This window comes from Globicephala melas, chromosome 1 (genome assembly GCF_963455315.2).
Source record: "Globicephala melas chromosome 1, mGloMel1.2, whole genome shotgun sequence".
NCBI lineage: Eukaryota > Metazoa > Chordata > Mammalia > Artiodactyla > Delphinidae > Globicephala > Globicephala melas.
The window spans coordinates 33,877,394-33,896,228 of NC_083314.1; the positions used below are offsets into that span (position 1 = coordinate 33,877,394).

Below are 18,835 nucleotides of genomic sequence, written 5' to 3' on the forward strand. Positions count from 1 at the left end.
ACCAAAAATTAGGGAACAGTTAAATAATTATGATGCATACATACTAAGCAATACTATATATATCGTATGTACACACACACACACATATATCAACACAGAAAAACATCCACTATATATTAAGTGGAAGAGCAAGCTAAAAAACAAAATGTATAGTATGTCTCCGCTTTTTAAAAAACATACACATGTATATGTGTATGTGTATTTTTATACATGCTGAGGGAGATACAGATATATCTTACAGATGAAAGATATATTCCATATACTCTAATACTACTTACCTTAAAGAGTAGACAAAGAGCTTTCGTTTTTTACTCTATATACTCATATATTGTTTGAATGTTTTAAAGTTCTTAATAATCAAGTTTTGTGATAAAAAGTTTTAAAATGTTGGGGGGAGAGGGGGAAAATCTCTCATTGTTCAAACCCTTTGACCTAGCAGTAACATACTTTTGGAAGTCTACACTAATGAACAAACATAGATCAAACGCCTACTGGGCATCTTCACTAAGATATCCCCACCCATCCAACAAGTACCTGAATGCCTACTACATACCAGGTATAATGCTACAGTAAAATGGCAGACAAGGTTCATGTATCACAGGACCTACCATGTTCCAGGGAAGATACTCATAAAACAACTATTTGCAATAAAATACAACAGGAGACACACAACCGTGATCTCAAATTCACCATTATCACCCTCAAATCTTACACTTAACATCTTCATCCAAGCAGGAAACCTGAGGATCTTAACTTCTCTACTTCACTTACACTCCTTATCTAATTAATGCCTAAGACCTCTTATTTCTACTATTTCTCACATCTGTACCATTCAGCTCCATTCCTACTGCACCTATCCTCATCAGCTCTAGCCTAGGCCACTGCAATCCTAACTTCATTCACTGTCCCCTTCAATCTCCTTCCCACATGCTGTTCTAGAGATCTTTCTAAAATAAAAAGCTCATCACGTCACTTTCCTTCCTAAAGTCCTTTAATGGCTTCACAGTACCTACACGATAAAGCTCAAATTCATAGTGTGGCACACAATGTGCTCCATGAGGACCTGTTTACCTTGGCTGTTGCCATGTCACATCTCTGATACCACAATCCAGCTAATCTGAACTACCTGCAGTTCCCCATTTTACCATGCTTGTTTCAAGCTGATGTGCTTTTGCCTGTACAGCACCTTCTGCTTGGAATACAACTGGCAAACACCTAGTCATCTAACAAGTTTGAGGTTAGAAATTACCTCATCTTTGAAGCCTTTTCTGACCACACTTCTTCTCCAATACAATTGATCATTTCCTCCTTTGCACTTTTGCCTCCACTAAATCGCAAATATAGTTCTTAGGTAGGACCTACAAAGCTTTAGTACATGTAGCTGTATGCACATGTACCTCCCCCTACCAATCAAGAATCTCTCCTTACTTGTTTTTGTGTCCCCCAAACCCTAACCCTAACCCTAATCGTAAATGCCTAAAGCAGTATCTGGTATATAATACATGTTCAATGTTTGCTGAAGAAATGATCGTATGAGAGAAAAACTTTATGTGCAAAGACGTTGACTGAACATTATGTAGCAGAGAAACAAAAATGGTTAAGTAAATTATGGTTTATCTATCAGAAGATATTTAGCCATTAAAAAAAAAGTTTTTAAAGGCTACACAAGCAGGAAAATGTCTGGTCAGTGTTAGACAGGAAAAGAGCAAAATATAAAATAAAACATAGCACGCTTACAAACTATGCTTTTTATTTAATTTTTAAAATTTATTTATTTATTTATATATTTTATTTTTGGCCGTGTTGGGTGTTCGTTGCTGCGCGCAGGCTTTCTCTGGTTTCGCAAGTGGGGGCTACTCTTCATTGCAGTGCACGGGCTTCTCATTGTGGTGGCTTCTCTTGTTGAGGAGTACGGGCTCTAAGTGCACAGGCTTCAGTAGTTGTGGCACATGGGCTCAGGAGTTCTGGCTTGTGGGCTCTAGAGTGCAGGCTCAGTAATTGTGGCACAAGGGCTTAGCTGCTCTGTGGCATGTGGGATCTTCCCGGACCAGGGCTCGAGTCCGTGTCCCCTGCATTGGCAGGTGGATTCTTAACCACCATGCCACCAGGGAAGTCCTACGCTTTTTAAAAATTATACATAGTAACAAATCAAAATATTTACAGTAGTAATATCAGAGTGGTAAGACTATGGGAGATAGTCGTCTATCTTCTACTTTGCTGTATTTTCCATAATTTTCTAAATTATTATTATTTTATAATAAAAATACATGTTTTTTTTTTTTTCCCATTACGCGGGCCTCTCACTGCCGCGGCCTCTCCCATTGCGGAGCACAGGCGCCGGACACCCAGGCCCAGCGGCCATGGCCCACGGGCCCAGCCGCTCCGCGGCATGTGGGATTTTCCCGGACCAGGGCACGAACCCGTGTCCCCTGCATCGGCAGGCGGACTCTCAACCACTGCGCCACCAGGGAAGCCCAATACATGTATATTTTTAGTGATAGTTCTAAAATTAGATTGTGATGATCGTTGCACAACTCTGAATATATAAAAACAATGAAATGTACATTTTAATTGGGTGGATTTTATAGCATGTGAATTATATGTATCTTAATAAAGCTGATAAAAATGTATGTACCTACTTAAATCTTTATTGCAAGAGCACAACAATAAAAAAAATAAATAAAATGCAAAGGAACTGGAAAGAACCTAAGAAATCATACAGGCCAGTTCTCTCATTTTGCATATTAGAGAAACGTTTTGGCCAAAGCCGCCAGTTCATTAGTGGCCAAAGCTAGACTGGGATTCAGGCCTCCTCCCAATCCAGTGCTTTATAATACCACTGCTGCTTATATTTCGACAAAAGGAAATATGTTAGTTTAATAAATCTAGATCTGATTAGGTGTTTTTGGTTCCAAGTTCATTTAAAAGAAGTGCTGCCCCAAAATAAAATTTTCTGAAAACAGATAGTCCCTGAGAATAAGAATGAAATCAATGGGATTTATATAATACCCGATTTCAGCTCAATATATTTGATGGGAAGCCTTAATAACTACAATTCAATGAAGGAACAGGCATGTTTGTGTTCACTAAAACTACTGTAATTCAAGAACATGGACAAGGCTGGACACTTTGACTTCCAAGCTGCCCTCCTAACCAGGATTTTTTTATTCTAAATGAAAGGTCAATACCACAAGAATACTACAGCTGCAATCTGTAAATGTCTCATTTCAGTACTGAAATATTCTCAGACAGAGCCTGATACAGATCCATATTACAATGAATTTCTCCCCCAAAGGTGTTGAAAGCAGCATGGATTCAAGGTCTCCATAGGCTATGAGAAATTATGTTACTAATGGCTGTATATTTAAAACTCTAAATATTAAAATTTATCTAATGAGACTGGCAACTACACAGTCACCGTTCATCCCCCCGATTTAAATATTTAATACATTAACTTTAAAATTCCTTACCATAAGGAACAGACTGGATGAATGTGCGCACTAATTATTTTAGCAATGCCTCTTGTCAAGAAATCCCAGATGACAATTCGGCCGTCATTACAGCCAACTGCAAGCAGTGTGCCCCACCTGTTAAAGGTGCAAGTCAGGGCCATGCTGATACAATCCAAAGTTCCATCAGCTTCCTAAAGATTAAAATGAACATAAGAATATAGACAATAATACCCAGGTATCCAAATAATTTCTTAAAGTTTCTCTAACATCTATGATAATTCTCTTGAATTTAAATTATGATGTATACCAAAATAATCTCTATGTGTGTTCTCATATCTATTAAACTAGCCCAAATAGAGAAATATTTATAAAAGCTAACAGAGAATTTTTAGAAACAGATGTGACCAATCCCTTGCATTACAACTATAACTTCGTACAAATTCTCCGGAAGGCAATTAGGCAAAATAAAACAGGATTCACTAAAAGAGTCATCTTACTGATCAAGTAATCATAGTTCTTGAAATTTATTCCAAGAAAAATAAAACAAAACCCCTGTGTAACATTAGGAAAATCAAATAAATTTATATTAATATCAAGCCATTTAAAATAATCACGACTACATTAAACACACTCTAAGTGTTACAAAATATTTTTACATGTAAAGCACACTTATACCATACGTGTTATTACTATGCAAAAACACTGATCAAAACTATAAAAGCACACAGAAAAAAAATTTACATGAAGGTGATAGTACTGTTTCTGAAAAATGCTTCAATCAAAAGTATTTTTTTAATTTAAAGGGAAATGAACTGTAAGATTTACATTATGTTGAAATTTCCAGCCAACATTGCCTATCTACCTCCCCTGCTGCTCAAAATTAAACATTTAGTTCCCTTTTATAGCAAAAGATCATCATATTTAATGCTTCTATTGTCAAGAAAAAAAAAAAAGATGAAAACGTAGTTTCCACTCAAACATAAAAGCTAGGGAGTTACCGTTTTCTAAAATCACAATACAATACTCTTACCTCTGGATAATTCTGCCCAAAGGACTCTGCAACAAAGCAAAGGAAGAAAGTTGATGGAACATGTGCAACATACCAGGAATCCTACAGCTCACAACTACCGCTCACAAACAGTGTACAGCAGTGGCTTGCAAAGTGTGGATGGAGAACTGGCGCCCTTTCAGGGACTCCATGAGGTCACACCTATTTTCAATATCACACCAAGATGGTATGTGCCTTTTTACTCTCATTATTTCACAAGTTTACAGATGAGTTCTGAGGCTATACGAGCTGTGATACTGAAACAGTATGAAAGCAGAATCCAGCCAACTTCTATTGATATTTAGGCAAACATTAAAGAGATTTGTAAAAATGCAAAACAATGCCACTCTTCTCACTAAATAAGTTTTGTTTTAGAAAAGTTATTTTTCATAAAAACGTTATTAATGTAAACATGTAATGGGGTGTTTTTACGGTTATTTTTATGTAACAAACTTTAAAAAATCAAATCAGTCAACTTATCTTAAATCCCAACTACTCTCTTAAAACCTTTATTAAGAGCAGCCAACCAACAGGGTTCCCTTCCTAATAATAGTACTAAGGCTATAACACAATCTGGTAGTTGGTTAAACACACAATTCTCTGTATTAATTTCTTAAGCAAATAACATTTTGGTAGACATCCCTGAATACTTTTCCTATATTAAATTTGGCGTTTATACATTAGTGATAAACATTTTGAGCTATAGTACGATACTGCCTGCTTGTCAGAAGTTTAAGGTTTAGAAGTTTAATGCAGTAGCAACATCTTTATCAGTATTTACTTATGTTATTACCTAAACATTTTATTAGCATGATATTTAAACTATACTCTGAGAACTACAGATCCAAGGAAGCTGTTTTACATTTAGGACATTCAAATAAGATTTCATCTAAAAAATAAGTTTACTATTTTTAGTTTTTTACCATATGATCCAGCAATTCCACTCCTAAGTATATATTCGAAGAAAATGAAAATACTAACTCAAACAGATACATGCACCTTAACGTTCACAGCAGCATTATTTACAAGAGCCAAGATATGGAAGCAACCTAAGTGTCCATCAACAGATGAATGGGTAAAGAAGATATAGAGTATGTGTATATATATGAATATTTATATATCTATGAATATTTATATAGATAATAAAATAGTTCTCAGCCATAAAAAAGAATAAAATTTTGCCATTTGTAACAACATGGATCAATCTGGAGGGTATTATACTTAGCGAAATAAGTCAGAGAAAGACAAATATTATATGTCACCACTTACATGTGGAATCTAAAAAATAAAACAAATGAAAGAATGTAACAAAACTGAAATAGGTTCACAGATATAGAGAACAAACTCATGGTTACCAGTGGAGGAGGGGGAGGGGCAATATAGGGATAGAGGATTAAGAGGTACAAACTACTATGTATAAAGTAAATAAGCTATAAGGATATACTGTACAGCATGGGGAATATAGCCAATACTTTATACTAACTTTAAATGGAGTATAATCTACAAAAATACTGAATCACTATGTCATACACCTGAAACTAACATAATACTGTAAATCAACTGTACTTCCATTTTTTTTAAAAAAAGTCTGAAAACCAGTTTTATTACATTTTGTCCTTTATAAAAATTAATAGAAATCAAAACAGTGAAAACATTAAAACTAATCAGAATACAGGCCCTAAAGTTAAGAAAACTAAAAGAAAGATGAAAATAAAGATGAATAATTGCCCCCCAACAAAAGGCAATTATTTTGATTTCTCTAATGTGCACCAGACTTCAGTGTCTGATTGCATTCAAATACTAAAGACAGGAATGAAATGAAAAGCTGAAACCAGATTAAGATAGGTTATTCTGAAAGAACCTTTTTAAAATTACTAAAGTCATACATGTAGGTAATACAGATATGTGTAATTAAAAAATGATATAGTTTCCTCCCTGCAACCCACTTACTAAGGTAAAAGCTTCCATATATTTCTATATGCTTAAACAAACATTAACATATTTAAGGTTTGTTCTTTAAACAAAATACTACACATATTATATGTATTATATGTAATATATGTATTATAATATGTATTATTAACAAAATATCTTATATATATTTCCAAAGCAATAATATAAATCTATATTCACATGATTGAGAGAAAAAAGGAGTATTCATTGAAAAATTAAAAACAAAAAAAAACACAACCTAAAAATATGAAGTACTCAGGAAGGAGTAGAGTATGACTTCTGTGTTCAGAGATGGGAAAGCCATATTTAAAATTCTGAGAGAAACTCCCTGGTAGTCCAGTGGTTAGGACTCCGAGCTTCCACTGAAGAGGGCACAGTTTCTTCCACTGAAGAGGGCAGTGTGGCCAAAAAAGCAACAACAACAAAAAGATTCTGAGAGAATCCAGAATCCTGGGACCATTTTAATGTATGATTACCCTTCAACACAGATTACCCCTGATTTTGTATTTTTGTTTTATGTTTTAGGTGTTGTGGGTTTTTTTCCCCTTTTTTGGAGGGTCATCCTAGTTAACAGGATTATAACAAGGAGTTTAAAGGAACACAAAGAAAAAGTGTGTATAAAAAAGACTAAGCTCGTCTGGGCCACTTTGGTTGAAGAGCCTGAGCAAGAATGCTGTCAAGTAGGGTTATGGTAGCACAAGGCCACTGCCCCTAGATGCTCAAGGCCACTTTTATATTCTCTATCCTCCCACCATCTAACCACCCATCATCTAACATTTAACATTTTGTTACAATTAGATTCTTAGGCTTGGTTCTAAAGACCAGGAAAGGGGGTAAAAAAGATGCCCAAACGTAGCTGCCAAAGAGAAATAAACGCTGGTCGGATTTAACTTCACAGTACACTTGATAATTCAAAAAACATGAATGACACATTTCCAAAACTGATTACAGAAGAAAAGTCCTTGACTGGGTCAATGAGGAAAAAACACATTGAGAGGTTGTTAAAGACCTACCATTAAATTTTTTTTAAATGTTTAATTATAAAAAAACGGACAGCAGGCCCATATGGTTTTATGAGCAATTTCTCCTAAATCTCAAGGTGCAGGTAATTACTATGTTATTCAAGCTATTTCTGAGCAGAAAAAAATATGTATTCGTGTTTTATAAAGCCAACATAGCTGATACCAAAACCTGATAAGATGATACAAAAAGAAAACAAGAGTCTCTTTCACTTAAGAACATAAATAGTGGGACTTCCCTAGTGGCACAGTGGTTAAGAATCTGCCTGCCAATGCAGGGGACATGGGTTAGATCCCTGGTCCAGGAAGATCCCACATGCTGTGGAGCAACTACGCCTGCGTGCCACAACTACGAGCCTGTGCTCAAGAGCTCACGAGCCACAACTACTGAGCCTGCGTGCCACAACTACTGAAGCCTGCACGCCTGGAGCCCGTGCTCTGCAACAAGAGAAGCCACAGCAATGAGAAGCCCATGCACCGCAACAAAGAGTAGCCCCCTGCTCTCCGCAACTAGAGAAAGCCCGCGTGCAGCAACCAAGACCCAATGCAACAAAAAATAAATAAAATTAAATTGATTCTTTAAAAAAAACCCCAAAAACAGGGCTTCCCTGGTGGCGAAGTGATTGAGAGTCCGCCTGCCAATGCAGGGGACACGGGTTCGTGCCCCGGTCCGGGAAGATCCCACATGCTGCGGATTGGCTGGGCCCGTGAGCCATGGCTGCTAAGCCTGCGCGTCCGGAGCCTGTGCTCCGCAACGGGAAAGGCCACAGCAGTGAGAGGCCCACAAACCGCAAAAAAAAAAAAAAAAAAAAGAACACAAACAGTACAGGGTATTTCACCTCTAGATTCTGCAGAAATGAAAAGTAATTTCTAGCAGTGTATATAAGTATAACCGAATTCTAAACACAAAAAATCTGGAGTTTATTATTCTACCATGTAAGAAGGCATAATGGAATAGCAAGGGGAAAAAAAAAAATAGGCCTACTCCAAACTCACTCCAAAGGAACAAACAATAGCACAATGCACTCTAATGTATTCAATATATCCTTGGACGAGAATGTTTAAGAGCCATACAATCCTATGAGTAGATGCTGAAAAAAAAATTTTGCTAAAACTCAATAGCTCATTCTAATAACAGCCACATCTAACAGAAGACTACAATAAATGATAAAAACTATTAACCAAAAACACAACAATTATCATTCTAAAAGGTGAAATATTAAAACCATTCCAATTAGTATCAGCAACTAGAAAGGGATATATCACCATTATTAGTTAATATTCCTCTTAGAGGTTCCAGCCAATGGAATAAGAAAATGAAATAACTGGTTTAAACATTGACTATAAGAGATAAAACTATTTCTTTTGCTGATAACACTGAATACCTAGAAAACACAGAAATTCTAATTTTAAAAACCACCCAAATTAATAAGAAAATAAGGCAAGGTGGTTTGATACAAGAAAAACATTCAAACATTAACAGCTTTTCTTTAGGTTAGCAATCAATATCCAGAAATGAAAATGAAGGGGAAAATTCCACTCACAATGGCTAAATATTTAAGGAAAAAATGTAATAAGAAAGACATGACATGTATGAAGAAGAAAACTATAAAATCTTAGTTAAGGCCGTAAAATATGAATAAGTGAAAAGACAAACTACATTCTGGGGTGGGAAAGCTTAATGGCTTTCTCCAAAAACTAGTAAATTTTATGCAGTTCCAGATGGATTAAAGAAAAATGTTAAAAAAAAATCTACATGTACTGTAAGGTTGCTGATATATGATAAAGATAACATTTAAATTAAGTGGGAATTTATTTAATATGTAGGGATGGACAACTGACTATCCATCTGAAAGAAAAAACAGCTCCAGTTCCTCTCTCATACCACATATAAAAATAAATTTCAGGTAAATTAATGATTTTTTAAAATCAAAAATCTTAGAAGAAAACCTAGGAGATCCCATGTATAATCTAGGGTGGGGAAGACCTTAACCAAGTTAGGAAAACCGAAAGAAAAGAGAAATACATTAGATTATATAAAAACTGGAACATTTTGCATGGCACAAGTTCCCATAAACAGTCAAAAGATTTAGAAAAAATTGGCAATGCAGATGACGGACAGGAGTTGACATCTACACTATAAAGCAAGTCTATACACCAATAAGGAAAAATGATCAAAAAGAAAAGATAAAGAATGTGAATAAACAAGTCACAGAAGAACAAAATGAGATGGCCTCTAAACAAAGGAAAACATCAAATTCAGAGAAATGTAAACCAAATGAAAAATGAGATGCCATTTTCATCCATCAGACAGGAAAATTTAGAGAGAGAACACCTGCTGGGGGGGAAGGGATATTGCCTATAAAAATGGGAACTGTTATAGCCGTTTGGAAAAGGAATCTGACAGCATCTATTAAAAGCAAAAATATACATAGTCCTCATCTCAGTAATCCTACAATTGGAAACCTAATCTCCATAGATGTAAACACAACAATGGGACGTAAGAATAAGGGTACTTAAACTATTGTTCTTGGTGGCAAAAAAAAAAAAAAAAAGACACCCCCCCCCCCACCGCATTGGAAACAAGGTAAATACCCATTATTAGTGTAATGGATGAAAAAATTGTGGTATTCAAATAAATTACACTAATTCTCTTCAAAATTTTTATTGGTGTTACTTAAGTGAAAAAAAGCAAGACACAAAGTGTATATCTCATTTTTTTTGTTAACATTATGTATATACACACACACACATATAGGCATAGAGAAAAATATGGAAGGAGATACACGGGATTATCAACAAAGAATGGAGGAGGCAAGGGAAAAAAAGAACACTTTTTAAAAAAAAGCATTTATAGGGAATTCCCTGGCAGTCCAGTGGTTAAGACTCCATGCTTCCACGCAGAGGGCACAGGTTCAATCCCTGATCAGAGAACTAAGATCCCACAAGCTGCACGGCACAGCCAAAAAATATAAAAAATAAAAAAGCATTTACAGTTAAGTTAAAATTTGATATCGTGAGTGTGTATCTACACGAACGCATTAAAAATCCTTAGTTCTATTATCTCCTAATGTGTAGGAATAGTATCTCGTAAAATTAAGTGAAGAAAGCAAGTTGCAAAAAATGTGTATAAAAAGTTCTATTTCTGTAAAAAAGCAAAAACAAAGCCCTTACAAATTGTATTTAATTATACTCATATGAGCAAGGAAAAGGTATAAAAGGATAAATTCCAGACAGTTACCATTTGGAAAGGAGGAAAAAGGCAATTTTTTCTGTATGCATATTTGTATTGTGTCCACTGTTATGATAAATATCTACTGTATATGTTAATTTGAAAAGCATGAATTTAAAGAACTTTAATGAGTTTTCTAGACTTAAACTCATGCTGGCTTATCATTTCTTTGAAGTGCTCAAGCCTGCATTTATCATTAGCAGCTACGGCTTACTGAATGCTTATGTGTCAGACTCCGTACTAAGGTCTTCTACATACTGTCTCATTTGATCCTCTCAATTCACTATTGAGTACTATCATACTCCATTTCACAGATAAAGAAAGTTAGGATTAAAGGTTATCCCCAAACTGACAGTTAAAAAGTGGCAAAACTGGAACCTGACCAAGAAACCCTACTCTTAACTATAACTGCACTAAAAAGCCTCTATAATCTTGCCCAAATTTGACCTCAAGGTTACTAGTCTATGATTTGCAAAACACATCTGCCCTTTATTGAAAATAGTCAAAATTCTGCCCATCTTCTTTCTTTCAGCATGTCTTCTTTCCTCTCCCCAACTCTCAAAGATCACCGACATTATTTCACATGCCAAGTTCCTTCACGGCCAAGGAATATAATTCGACCAAGAGAAGTGAACTAAGTGACCCATCTAAAATCTCTACCTATTGAGGACTCTTCTTGGCCATAACCAATGATCACTTTATTTGTTCAAAAACAAACAAACAAAAATCCTTTTCCCCAGAGAAGGCAAAAGAAAAATAAGAAGTTAAGCATTCCTCATGGAAGCAACCTAAATGCCCATCAACAGACAAATGGATAAAGAAGATGTGGTACATATATACAATGGAATATTACTCAGCCATAAAAAGAAATGAAATTTAGTCATTTGTAGAGACGTGAATGGACCTAGAGACTGTCATACAGAGTGAAGTAAGTCAGAAAGAGAAGAACAAATATTAACACATATATGTGGAACCTAGAAAAATGGTACAGATGAACCGGTTTGCAGGGCAGAAATAGAGACACAGATGTAGAGAACAAACGTATGGACACCACGTGGGGAAAGCGGCGGGGGTGGGGGGTGGGGGCGGGGTGGTGGTGTGATGAATTGGGAGATTGGGATTGACATGTATACACTAATATGTATAAAATGGACAACTAATAAGAACCCGCTGTATAAAAAAAATTATAAAATAAAATTCAAAAAAAAAGTATTCCACTTCCCTTTTGCCTATAAACTATAAAAGCCCAGAGTAGGCGCATGAAAGATATTTGTTGAGTGTTGAATGAATAATTTTGGTATTACACCATCCAGCCCAACCAAGCAGGAAACTTCTTTGCTCTTAGCACTCCACATAATGTTAAAAACCCTTTCTAGTTGCCTCATTTTTACAATCTTTGCCTTCAGTCACATTAGCTTTCCTGACACTATTCTTAACAGCTAGTGCCACCCTCATATATTCACCTTCAGCAACGTGCCCTTCTTTTGTACATGCCTCTTTGGAATCTGAGTTTAGACTGCTTTCAGTGCAAGCACACCAGTTCCCTCAGGTGCCTCCTCCTTTTTTCCCAGTTAGGACCCTTCCTCCAAACTACCTTTTAGCTTTCTAGGTCTTGGAATAATATCTATACTCTAAATTGCTCAACATCCACCTCCTTAAAAACTCGGTTACCATGAACTCTAAAATTTCGTGGTCCTTTTCTCCCAGTGAAAGTATTTTCAACTTGCCAACCAATTCCTCCCTACCGTAAGTTAGGTCCAGAGTAGCAGTTTCCATTCCACTTCCTCAGTCTAACAGGTGACGACACAATCCGCAGCATTTCTTTTTAGAGAAATGCAACTTGCAGGTGGCTAAATAACTGATCTTACCACACCCCAATCTGATGCCATCGCTACCATAACTACTATATTTCCTTGGCTCCAGTCTGGCCTCCCTCATCAATCCTTAAGAAAGCTGCTACAGCCAACTTTCTAAGCCCCAAATCTCATCATGTCACTTACCTGCTCAAAAATCTCCCTTGTTAAACAATATGCTGAACTCCTAAGTATAATTTTAAAAAGCAATAATCTGGCCCCAACCAGTATTTTCCATTTTATCTTTGACTAACTCCGCATTAGCACCTGGGACAGAACCTTGCATAATCCACCCTAAGCACCAGTTGGAAACTGCTAACCATTTCCAGAATATGTATCACATGTTCATGCCTCAGAATGTTCGCCCCTACTGTTCTCTGCACTGGTAATTACCTTCTCCATTTGTCCCTCTGGAAAAATCCTCCTCCATGTTTACTGTCTGCGTTAAATGGCACTTCCTCTATAAGGTCATCCCCAAATTCTACCGCCAACCCCAACGAGGCAGAATTAATTGCTCTTTCAGCTGGATTCCCATAATGGGGTTCCCACTATTTACTGTGGTTCCATTTCATAGTTATTTGTTTATGCCCCTATCCTCCTAGTTTTATGTATTTATCCAGGGCAAAAGCTGTATCTTATTTCAGTGTTTATCAAACATTAGGAGCCAATCCACCACAAATGGATAAATCATTCAGTGAGCCATACCATAAAAGTTTTTTAATAGATCAGAAGATATCAGAGGACACTGAGCATAACAATTAGTATCATTTTCAGAAACAGTTATATGTGTATGTATGTATAATGGACTGTGATAGAAAATACATTTCTTACGATGAGCTGTAGTAAAAGTAAGTTTGAAAAACTCTTATTTAACTTTTACCTCCAGTGCCTACTGCCTAATACACAGCAAGGGCTCAGAAGTGGTTGCAGAGGTAAAAGCATTTGAGAGTCCACGTTAAGAATACATTATCATTCCTTTCCTTTATCTGGCCAGCTACGGTTTGGTATGCTCCCACAATCACATTACTTCTGTTCCTTTCTCCTTTATATCTGTAATAATTAACTTTCTTGCTATAAAACTCAAGTCATTCCCATAGAGATTTATATCTTTTGAATCCAGTCAGCCTTCTTTTAAATTGTCTAACCTTCCAATGCTAAATATTCCTTCCTAAGTTTTACCCACATGAATCTTCTGTATCATACAAGAAAAATCTTTCCCATCTGCTCTTTCTTTCAAGGTATGAGCCTATCTATCACCTTTCCTCCATAGTTAAGTTTTTAAAAATAAACATCAACCCTTTGCCTCCAGTCCATGTCACTCATCTTCCTAAAATCATTGTAACTCAGCTTCTGTTCAAGTTGCTAAGGAGTCCAAAGTTGCCCAAGAACTAAGTAGAGTAGCCCTTTCTCAGCTCTTAGCCTCAACTGCTCTACAACTGCTTCTACGGAAGACACCACACCAACCTGCATTCTCTTCTACCTCTACATGAATAAATATATGAAAAGCACTTGAAAATAGGCCTAGCTCATAGTAAGTACTATGTAACTGTTAGTTGATATATTATCATTTATCCCTCCTCTTATTCCCTAAATATAGATGATTGTCCAAGATTCTGTCCTCAGCAGTTTTCTTTTCTTCCCCTCCCACTTGCTCCCTGGGTCTTATCATCTCCTCACAAGGTTTTGTCTAGCCCACCTGTAGGAAGGTTACAAATCTCTCTCATAAATCCAAACCCATCTTTTGAACCACAGGCCCACACTCAACATACCCAATGCTAACTGTCTTTTCCAAATGTCCTTAAATGTTTATGAATAGCACCATCACAGTTCCCATCATTTTTCACTTCACTCCCTTCCTCACCACCAGCACCGCCACCAGTGCCACTACCACCATGATATGTAGTCAATTTTCAAATTGTCAACTCTACCTTCTCAATGTCTTTTCTTTCCATTTTCTAGTTCAGACCTTCTTTATCCCTCATCTACTCTAGCCCTCCAAATTGGCAGACTCAACTACACACTGTTGTCAGATAAATCTTTTTAAAAAAAAAAATCACAGCTCTGATTGAGTCACTTACCAGGTCAAAACCCTTCAATGGATCTGCCCTACTTTCCTTAAAAAGCACAGCTTTTCAGCTGGGTATTCAAAAGCCTCCAAGGAGTAGATGGTACTAATCCCATCTCTTGGCCTTCTCCTTATTCACAGTACCCACAACCTGGCCAAGCCGGAAAATACCTTTAGGACTCACCTCACTGATGTCTTAGCTCAAACGTATTCCTAATAAACACTCCTTCCAATATCTTCATACTTCAGTCTGTCAATATTTTACCAATCTTAAATATCCACTCAAAACTCCAAATCCTCCACAGGTTTGGTTTTTTGGTTGGTTGTTTTTGTTCTTTCTTGATTACCTTTCTTCCCCTGCCCCAAAGATATTCACTCCCTCTTCCAAATGTTCTTAGCCCTTAGTAAAGACTCTTTAAGGCTGGCCATATATACACTAATATGTATAAAACAGATAGCTAATAAGAACTTACTGTATAAAAAGTAAATTTTTAAAAAAAGGGTGACCTATATTCTGCAATATAGTATAGCTATTTACATAAACACCTTATTCTCCACACTTAACAAAAAGCTCCTTAAAAGCAAAGACCATTCCTTAAATAGCTTTACAGTCTTTAAGACTGCCAGTATATCTCATGAATTTAACTTTTTTAAAGAGAAACACAACCACTGAAAATAGCAATTCGCTTAGTTCTTGAAAACCTCAGACATCCTTAGGCTACGATGCTAAATATTACCTAATGAAAACCCAGAAGAACCTACTGTTTATAAACAACTTGGGTAAAGGGTAAGGAGGAAATGAATCAGAGAGGGTGACAAAAGTAAACTGCCTTGTAGTTCACCCCTCAGTGTTTTACACACCGTCCCTGATAAAGACCTTAAACAGAAAGTCAAGGTAACTGGATTCCAGTGCCACCTATATGTCAACTATACCATTTACTTTCTGAGTGCCTTCAAGTCAGTACCCTCTGAGCCTTTTTTAATTTATTCAATGAGGAACTTGTACTAGAAGATAAACACGTTCCCCTCCTTAGGCACCCCATGTTTCTTCAAAACCCCATGCTTCACCCAAAACCCTGACAAGTGTTCAAAGCTTTACCTCAAGCCTCACTTCCTCAGATTCCTTCCCCCAGTAACTCTGGTCCTGCCTGCTCTGGGCTACTTCAGCACCTGTGATCCTTGTAATCGAAACTAAGTCACAAAACTATCTTTCCCTAACGCTTCACAATTGAACTGCAAAGTAGCCTCGGGAGAAGCAATGCTTTCCGCTCAGGCAGAAGCTCGGCTTCCTCTCCCTGTTGCTGCTCCATATCAAGGCGCCCAAAAAGATGCATCTAGAACTGTGTCCCTAATGTTGCAGCCTGAGTCCCCTCCGCCTGGGTTCCCTCCTTTCCAGGACCAAAAGGTTCTCTAAGAAGCAGCCATAGTCCTCCTCACCCAGTAACTCGAGGTTCATCCCTGAGGACTCTGGCCGTCTGGTCTCAGCTCCAGCAACGACACCTTCTCTTCCAACCGCTTCCAAAACCTGCGTCTAACGGGGTGACGCCGCAAAGAGCCTGGCACAAGCTCCGGAGACTTTCTGGTTTAGAAGACCCCACGGCTTCCGCTTTCTTCCCTCGCCTTCCTTGTTCTTTCAAGTGGGCTGTCCATATATATGCCTAACCAAAAAGAAAAAAAAAACTCTCTCGGAATCACTTGATTATGATATTTTTTAATGGATAAAAATGCTATCGTCACTCAGGTTTTTTTTAAAAGTGCAAGAATTTGGGGCTGTTTTCCCTCGGATCTTGTAAGTGAGCTAGAGAATTTAGGCACATAGTTAGACTACTAATCCTTCCCGTGTTGTGCGTTCAGCGGCGTTGTCCCGGCGGGCTGCCTCAGATGCCGCCGGAAGGGTTCCGGCCGAGTGCCTGAAGTAGCACAGCAGGAACGGTTGGCCCCAGAGCTCGAGTGTGGAGCGCAGCTGTACGCGACAAGGCGGTACTCGCCCTGTATGTAGCCTAGTTATCGTGTATCTGTCTCAGTCTCGTGAGAATTGTTTCACATTTGTAAAGGTATGACATCGATCCCATAGAAACGTCCGATAGAATTTATCTAAGGATTTACCGTGTACCCAGCGTTGACCCGGACCCTGGAAGTGAATTGGAATGGGAGGTGGCTGAGTTCCCTGGAACTCAATCAGACAGAAGAACTGTGACGAGATACCCAAAGCTACTAGAGGCTAGTTGATGAAACTAGCGAATGGGCAAATTCTGTATAAACAGGTTTTGACTATGGACGCTGTGGGCTATGACAAAAAGGAAAGATGGGCGTAGGTTGGCTGCAAAAAACGTAGGACTGGAGCTAGATCCTCTTATGTAGATTATGTGGCCTCTTATGTAGCCAGTAATCCCAGCTCCTTTCTTAGTACTAACTTCACCCCTTGGGCAGTATTTTATCTTCTGTGTCTCAGTTTTCTTATACGTAAAACGGGGGTAGTTCTTACAGGGTTATTGTGAAGGTTAAATGAGTAAACACATATGAAATACTTAGAACAGCAAGTGCCCAGTAAATGTTAGCTATTACTACTTTCCCCTAAATTATCTCACTTCCAGACTTCCCTGGTGGTACAGTGGTTAACAGTCTGCCTGCCAATGCAAGGGACACGGGTTCAAGTCCTGGTCCGGGAAGATCCCACGTGCTGCAGAGCTACTAAGCCCGTGTGCCACAACTACTGAGCCTGCATGCCACAACTACTGAGGCTGCGTGCCACAACTACTGAGGCTGCGTGCCACAACTACTGAAGCCCACGCACCTAGAGCCCGTGCTCCGCAACAAGAGAAGCCACCGCAATGAGAAGCCAGCGCACCGCAAGGAAGAGTAGCCCCCGCTCGCTGCAACTAGAGAAAGCCCACGCACAGCAACAAAGACCCAATGCAGCCAAAGATAAATAAATAAATTTATAAAAAAAAGAAAAAAATTATCTCATTTCCTTGAGAACATTAGAGTAGCTACTGGCCCCATTTGACCAAGTGCAGTAATTGAGGCTCAGAGAAATTAGATATGTTAAAGAGAAAACCACAGGCCCCAAACGGATCTAGATCTAACACCTGATCGAAATGCAGTTTCAAATCTTCACCAGAAATGTAATCTTTATTGGCTAGTCTGGTATTTTCAGCACCAATGAGGTAATGTCTCCTGGGCCCTCTCCACCTCTGCTTACCACCCAACACCCCCCAGAAGGAGCAATCTGCATGATAAAACCCTTGCCATTCCCTTCCTCCCAGAAAGAAGGTCTCTTGACCTAAAAATAATCCTTTCTTTTCTTTTGCTAATAACTCCCTTACCCTACCCTTCTTCCTATAAAAAGCTTCCATTTTGTACATCCCTCAGAGTGCCCTTCTGTTTACTAGATGGGATGCTGCCCATCTAGTTTAATAATGCCAATTAGATCTTCAAACTTACTTGGTTGAATTTTGGTTTTTAACAGGCAGTTTGCATTCCTTCACATATCCAAAACGTGGCCAAAATGCATCTCAAATACTGTACTACCAACAATGGTATGTAGGAGTATTAATGCACACCTTTGTAATCATTCATTATTATCAGTTCTCTCAAACGCTGCCAACTGGGTGGGTGAAAAAATGTCATTGTTACATTTATTTCCTAATAAGGATGATCAGCTTTTCACATGTATAAGTGTGTATTTTTCTCTTCTGTGAGGTGACCGGTTCATATCCTCTGTCTATTTTTTGGATGGAGTATTCATCTTGTTTGATTTTTTTTTTTTTGCGGTACGCGGGCCTCTCACTGTTGTGGCCTCTCCCATTGCGGAGCACAGGCTCCGGATGCGCAGGCTCAGCGGCCATGGCTCACGGGCCCAGCCACTCTGCGGCATGTGGAATCTTCCCGGACCGGGGCACGAACACGTGTCCCCTGCATCGGCAGGCGGACTCCCAACCACTGCGCCACCAGGGAAGCCCTTGTTCGATTTTTAAGCAAGGAATAATATGATCAGATTGATGCTTAAAGAAAGAAAACAAGGACAGTGTGGAGCGGGGCTTGATTAGAGGGGTGGAAAGCAGTTAGGAGATTACTACAGTAATCTTGTAGAGATGAGGAAGACCTAGGTAATGCATTCGAGAGAGGTACCAGACAGAACTGACTGAATGGGAAAGACCTTTTGCATATGGAAAGTAGAAGGTCAGGAGGCTGGTGTGACTCCCATGTTTCT

General features: G+C 38.1%; 1 protein-coding gene across 3 annotated transcripts in view; it reads right to left on the reverse strand.

Annotated features, from left to right (window-relative positions):
• Nucleotides 1–16,213, reverse strand: part of RBBP5 (RB binding protein 5, histone lysine methyltransferase complex subunit) — a 35,969-nt gene extending 19,756 nt beyond the window's left edge. For 2 of the 3 annotated variants that reach the window (XM_030872765.3, XM_030872764.2), the window contains exons 1-3: nt 16,060–16,213; nt 4,483–4,508; nt 3,471–3,643 (exon numbers count right to left, since the gene is read on the reverse strand). In XM_030872765.3, the coding sequence (XP_030728625.1) occupies nt 3,471–3,643; nt 4,483–4,508; nt 16,060–16,078 (218 nt within the window). In that variant the 5' untranslated portion in view covers nt 16,079–16,213. The remainder of the gene's footprint in view (nt 1–3,470; nt 3,644–4,482; nt 4,509–16,059) is intronic. The other variant, XM_060293502.2, reaches the window with a different exon arrangement.
• Nucleotides 16,214–18,835: the final 2,622 nt, after the last annotated feature.